The sequence below is a fragment of the Rhipicephalus microplus genome, chromosome 6 (assembly GCF_043290135.1).
Source record: "Rhipicephalus microplus isolate Deutch F79 chromosome 6, USDA_Rmic, whole genome shotgun sequence".
Lineage (NCBI taxonomy): Eukaryota > Metazoa > Arthropoda > Arachnida > Ixodida > Ixodidae > Rhipicephalus > Rhipicephalus microplus.
The window spans coordinates 156,616,485-156,623,262 of record NC_134705.1 but is presented as its reverse complement, the minus strand read 5'-3'; the positions used below and the strand labels follow the sequence as shown (position 1 = coordinate 156,623,262).

Sequence of the window (6,778 nt, the reverse complement as noted above, 5' to 3'; positions counted from 1 at the left end):
GTGCACACTACCGCGATATGAACAAATGAGCAAAAACCACTGGAATGAACATCCGTGAGTCAGTGGGCAGGCCTTCAAGTGCGCCTGTGGTTATGTGTTTAGTTTGATGAATTCGGGTGGGTTTTAAGCAGCCTTCACCAAATACTTCTGCCAAACTTTTATACGGCTGCTTCCTCGTCGCGGCTAGATGAAGTAGAAAACACTGAGTACTAATACAATGTACAGGGGGCGGGAAGTCAAAAGTTCTCAGGACACTGTTGCGAAAGACGGCGACGCCGACGCGGTCCCGGAGGCGCCACTGCTTTCGACCCCGCCGGGAAGGTCACCAGCCGTTTGGTAGCGTATGTTTCTCAGCTCGCGACTGCTTCTGCGCAGAGCTGAGGAGACGAGCGGACGAGACGACGGTGAGTTAAACAAGGTTTATGTACAGCATATATACAGAGGCGTTACAATTTCGGCACTGGGGCCGGCAGAGACTCGAAGAGCCGAGCTCCTCTCTCTAACACATAGGTCAGCCTTTCGCCTAAAACCGCTGATCGCGACACGCCGCAGGGCTTCTTTTATGTACACCGGGCCCAACTAAAATGTCCAATCAGAAGCGCCGCTGGTCTTCAGAGCAGGCTCCTCCAATGGGGTTCGCCGCGCGATGCGTCAGGCCACCAGACATGAGGACGCCGGCTCGCTGTCACGTGCGACGCTGACTCAATGCACGTGGGCCACAGATGCGCCGCGCGTGTTCACGCCGTGGAGTTGTTCGCGCCCGGCGGGCTGCGGGCTGGCCTTGACCCAGATTGCCTGTTTCAGAGGCACGGACGTTTGACGAGGACTCGCTGGCATAACAGCACCCCCGCCGCCAGACAATGCACCGGAAAGACGAGCTGCTTCCACGGGGCTCGGATGTCAGGTGCGCTCGTTCGCCAGGTCCCTCCAGGTTCGCCTCCAGGGCCATGGGGAGAATACAGCTCCAGACTGTTCCGGGAACACATCCCATCATTGACGACGGATCCCCGCTCCACTGGCTTGTCGCCACAACTTGCTGGCCAACTTCGCTCGTCTCTTCTGACCATTTTCGGTTTCAGCACTTGTCGATGGTTCTGCAACTTGCTAAGAACGGTTCGACAACAGACAACACACGACACAAGCAAGTGCCCTCGGTCACCCGACAGAACACCAGACAAAGTATAGTACAACATATACCTATCTACGTGTTTATCGGAATTTTGTTCCCTCTACATCAAGAGGCACATGTGGGACAAAAGACCCCTAAAATGACAACTCAATTTTTTTTTGTTTCCACGTACAACAACGTAACGAATTAGAATACCACATAAAGTTGGCCCCTTGAGATCACTCTGAACGAGAGCTCTCAGCCCAGGTCGTGATGAGGTCAAAATTTTGCCCCGAATCGCCAGCCAGAAACCGAAAGGTTGAGAAGTTACTAGCTGGAACGCACTGCTCAATGCACCTGCATTAGCGTTTACCTTTTTTTTTTTTCTTTAGCGAACGTCAAAGTTGCGCTGTGGAGCAACATGCTCCACTTCAGTAACCGGCCACTTTTAGGCGACGATACCTATGCGGCACCAAGAGCGGCTCACACTTTCGACGTTGCACAGGGGAACAACGATACGGCTTGCTACGGATTGACTCCTCACCGCTTAGCTCGATATCGTGTTCGATCACCCTCATGTTTCCGGGGCAGTCCGAAAACACGTCTTCAAACTCGGAACCAATCTTTCTCAGGTCCTCTTTCTCAGGTCCTCCTTCACTTAAGCTAGGCTCTAGGTTTATCTGCTCCCGGATTACTTTCGATCCCCCTTCGATTACCTCACTAGAACTCAAACTTTCTGCTTCCTCTTCCTCTGAAGCATTCAACAACAGATTTACGATCGCTTGATGTTGAACGTATGGTTTCATCAAGTTGTAAATTTTGTCCGGCCGCCTTCCTAATTTCACTTCATAATTTGTATCGCAAGGCTTCGATAATACTTTGACGGGCCCTTCCCAATCAACCTCAAGCTTGTTCCTTTTGGGTGGCTGCAGCCGCATTACCTGATTATCAACTTCAAAAGCGCGCTTCTTCCCCGATTTCTCGTAGTGCTCCTTCGACAGCACTTTTGCCGCGTTTTTCTGGCTTTCCACGAGCGCTTCAATTTGGCTTTCCACTAGCGCTTCAATCGAGAGATCCTCACTTTGCCCTCGAATGAGCGTCTCTCGATCAACTCTCGGCAGCTCGCTCCCACTTTCCGCTACAGGCGAGAGCGTTGCATCCCTCTCGCTCTGACTCAAAGGCGCCACGTCGTCTCCCCCAGAGCATACCGCGCCGGCCGCTCCCGCGACGGGCCGCTCGCGTGACTGCTCACATGACTCATGCGGAAAATTTCCTTTCTGGGGTTCCGTCGACCCGCCGACAAGGTCACTTGAGAGTTCACCGCATGGAACCAAGTCAAGCTTCCGCGAAAGCTTTCGCGCTTGCGATCGCGTGGGAGCCATGCACGCTAAGTTGGGGAAGAACGATTTGCCCTGCTCTTTGAGAAGCTGCTCCGAGTTGTTGGAGAAAAGATAAGAAAAACGACCATTCAGCGCGGCAGACACAGCTGCTTCGGTGCAAAGCTTACCGAACGGGCCTTCAATGACAACCGTGGCGATTGGTAAGCGAACACTCTGCTCCTCGGCGACTTGCCTGATCCACGCGCATTCTCCTGTGAAGTCATCCGGAGACACCAATGAAGGATGGACAACGTCCATGGTTGCCGCTGAGTCTCTAAGTGCTCGGCACGTTTTCTCATTCACCCTAATTTCTTGGAGATACGGCTCCAACAACCGCATGTTTTTTTCTGATTCTCGGATTGTTGCGAAGGCAAATTTTTCCTGACAGTTTCTCGCGATGTGTCCTTCCTTTTTGCAGTTGTAGCAGATTAGCGGCTTCCGTTTGTTTTCCGATTCAAATGACTGTGTGGTAGAAACCTCACTCGATCTCTCCGCTTCTGTTTGCCCTTCCCCTACACTGTCCTTCGTAAGAGACGGGTCCTTTTTGAAATTACGGTGCGGAACGGGTTTCCGTTGATCAGGTTTCCTTGAAAAGCCCTCTTTCCTTTCATCCTTTTCAACGCGCACTGCCCTGCTATGCAACTTTCGGCGAGTATAATACTCCTCAGCTAACTCTGCTGCCTTGTTTAACTGTACTTCACCAAGTTTGTCCTGCAGCCAAAGTTTCACATCCTCCTCGATGCAGCGGTAGAATTGCTCCAATGCAACGCATTCCACCACTTTATCGCGGTCGTCATAAACACCTTCGCCCTTGAGCCATTCGATCAAATCGGCTTTAAGACGAAACGCGAAGTCAACGTGTGACTCATTCCCCTTTTTAGCATACCGGAACCTTTGCCTGAAAGCCTCGGGTGACAACTTATAACGTCTCAAGAGCACTTCCTTAACCTCGTCATAGCTCTCAAACGCTTCCCTCGACAAGCAAGTTATCGCGTCGGACACTTCGCCGGGAAGAAGAGCTAGCAGGTTCCGCGCCCAAAGAGACTGCTCCAAAGCATTTCGCTCACAGACGTGTTCAAACTTGACGAGATACTTCGCCATGTCCTCGCCTACTACGAACGGTGGCAGTTGGTCCCGAATTCTGAAACCGCTGACCTGAATCGTCGGAGAAGCTACGCTAGGCGCCTGCGAACACTGTAGGATTGCCAATTCTAGTCGTTTCAACTCTAGGCGCTCTTGTCTCTCGGCCTCCTCGCGCTCGCGAGCTTCTCGCCTTTCTTCACGTTCGCGAGCTTCGCGCCTTTCTTCACGTTCGCGAGCTTCGCGCCTTTCAGCCTCTTCACGAGCTTCTCGCCTTTCAGCCTCCTCACGTTCGCGAGCTTCTACTTCTCGCCTTTCAGCCTCCTCACGGCGTGCTTTAATATCCACCCAGGCCTCATCGACTTCCTCAGCCGACACTCCCTCATCCTTCATGATCTCAAGGATCGCTTGCTTTCGTTTCGCACGGCCCAAAGTAATGCCGAGTTCCTCACAAATTTCGATGAGTTCCTTCACTTTAAGGTTCTCCATCGTTCACACTAGCCTCTTGCTGTTTGCCCCTGTTAGGAATCTACTTGCCGTACCCACTATAAGTCAACTAGCAAGACGCGCAAGCAACTTTTCACTCTCCCGTGTTTACCCCCTCCGCATTAACTTTGGTTTCAAAGCACTTCGACTTTGCTTGAAACGATCAAAGCTCACTCTAATGCTTCACACAGCCCTTCTCTAAACTACTACAACCTGAGCTAGAGTAGTCTGGTGAACTGAGGGGAAAACATCAGGCACTCACCGCATCGATGTCGCTGACGCCGGCCGATCCCGCAGCTGCCAACCACTGTTGCGAAACGGCGGACCGATCCCGCCGAAGCCACCACTGTTGCGAAACGGCGGACCGATCCCGCCGAAGCCACCACTGTTGCGAAAGACGGCGACGCCGACGCGGTCCCGGAGGCGCCACTGCTTTCGACCCCGCCGGGAAGGTCACCAGCCGTTTGGTAGCGTATGTTTCTCAGCTCGCGACTGCTTCTGCGCAGAGCTGAGGAGACGAGCGGACGAGACGACGGTGAGTTAAACAAGGTTTATGTACAGCATATATACAGAGGCGTTACAATTTCGGCACTGGGGCCGGCAGAGACTCGAAGAGCCGAGCTCCTCTCTCTAACACATAGGTCAGCCTTTCGCCTAAAACCGCTGATCGCGACACGCCGCAGGGCTTCTTTTATGTACACCGGGCCCAACTAAAATGTCCAATCAGAAGCGCCGCTGGTCTTCAGAGCAGGCTCCTCCAATGGGGTTCGCCGCGCGATGCGTCAGGCCACCAGACATGAGGACGCCGGCTCGCTGTCACGTGCGACGCTGACTCAATGCACGTGGGCCACAGATGCGCCGCGCGTGTTCACGCCGTGGAGTTGTTCGCGCCCGGCGGGCTGCGGGCTGGCCTTGACCCAGATTGCCTGTTTCAGAGGCACGGACGTTTGACGAGGACTCGCTGGCATAACAACACCTTCCTATGTATTTCTTTGGGAGCGTGGCCTAGTAACGCTTGACCCACCCCCCTTTTCCTTAGCAGGCGAGCCCTTCTAAATTCAATTTGCCGCCCTTCTCTTTAGGTTTGGTACACCGCAAAAACTTGGCCTTGTCGTTTTCATCGTTTTCGAATTGTTCATTTTTTAAAACTTCTTTCCCTACTAGAAAAAAACTCATCTGAGCGTGCCCCGCAGGCAGCATTTCCGCAACGAGAACTTTCAGTATCACACCGCTTAAGAAAGCTCCTCAATCATACTTTTTGGTTCGTACTTCAATATATATATATATATATATATATATATATATATATATATATATATATATATATATATATATATATATATATATATATATATATATATAAACTTCTGTCTTATGTCCTGTTAGGATGAAAAAAAAGAAATATTAAGAAAACTTCGTAGTGCTACCTCAGCCATGAGAACTTGCTGAGAGGCACCGGCACTTTTCTCCGCGGATTCCACAAATGACCTGAACTTTGACCCATCGCTTAGAGTTTTGAAGGTCTTTTTTCCTTGCTTGACTTTTTTTTTAAAACTGTCCTGCCTTGCAGCGCGTATATCGCACACAAGGGATGCTTTTTTTGCTGTGTGTTTACAAGGGCACTTATTGTTCGATGCGTATATATCATGTTTCTACATCCATAATTTTTTTTGTTTCCTTTAAACAAGTTTTTCACTGGACCGCCCTATTTATTTCGAAGGAACGCAGCTTAGTGCTTCCTTCAGAAAGAGTCGTTCGCTTAACAGAATAGCCTGTGCCAGAAGAGGAAAAAATCGAGAATTGGGAAGAATTGAATATCATTGGGACAAAATTAAAGGAAAAGAAGAAAGGAGCTAGAGGAAAAGGGTCATCTGCGTCATACTTTTTTTTATCAATCTTTAGAGAAAAAGTGGTGGTGACCGTACAAAAGTCGTGTAGTGTTAAATAGGCCAATTTCATTTGTTTACTTTTCATGACGGAAACGATCAATGACGTGATAATAATGTCTTGGGCTTTATGCCATTTAAAACAATGAAATGATCATGAGGTGCCATAGTCGAAGGCTGCGGAAACTTTGACCATCTCGTATTCTTGAACGTGCACTGATATCACACAGTACGCATAGATGGCGCGACATACGGGCAAGCCTATAGTGTATCCACAAGATGTTGTCCCAGAACACGAACTATCGTAATTACCGTCGACATCAAGATTACCGTAAGCCGACTGGACCAGCACTTACAAGACGTGTTTCTCGTGTGTTAGCTCTTCTCCGGCGCGTGTTTGCTTCATCTTTTGATGAGAATTATTGATAAATTTCTGATCAAAGTCAACCATTTTCAGACTTGCTGTATGAGGTTGTATGTGAGTTTTTTGTGTGCGTGTGTGTGCGGGGGTGGGGTGTGTGTGGGGTCATAACGTGAAAATGGGTGGAGAGAGCTTTGGCACATGAAGGCATCCCTCTGGCCGAGGCACTGGTAAGAACTGTTTTTGTACTGCCACTTGTTATTGACTAGTGAACTCAGGTGCACTTGCAGGTAATATATGATTCACTTCCAGGTAACGTCCTGCAGTGAACATAAAGGACATCTCCTAGAAGAAACACGAAGGAATTGTTCCATAGAGAGAGAAAGGGTTTCGTGAAATAAAGCAGTGTCCTACAGGTCACACAAAGGAAGAGGAAATGTTAAAGTGACGTAGGACATTAGTAGGAAACAGATTGCCC

At 49.9% G+C, this 6,778-nt stretch overlaps 1 protein-coding gene across 1 annotated transcript; it reads right to left on the bottom strand.

Annotated features, from left to right (window-relative positions):
• Positions 1 to 400: 400 nt before the first annotated feature.
• Positions 401 to 4,990, bottom strand: LOC142765614 (uncharacterized). The gene is made up of 2 exons (XM_075866876.1): positions 3,842 to 4,990; positions 401 to 3,760 (listed from the first exon to the last, which is right to left on the bottom strand). The coding sequence occupies exons 1-2, from the start codon at positions 4,054 to 4,056 to the stop codon at positions 1,540 to 1,542; spliced, it is 2,436 nt and encodes an 811-aa protein (XP_075722991.1). The 5' UTR covers positions 4,057 to 4,990; the 3' UTR covers positions 401 to 1,539.
• Positions 4,991 to 6,778: the final 1,788 nt, after the last annotated feature.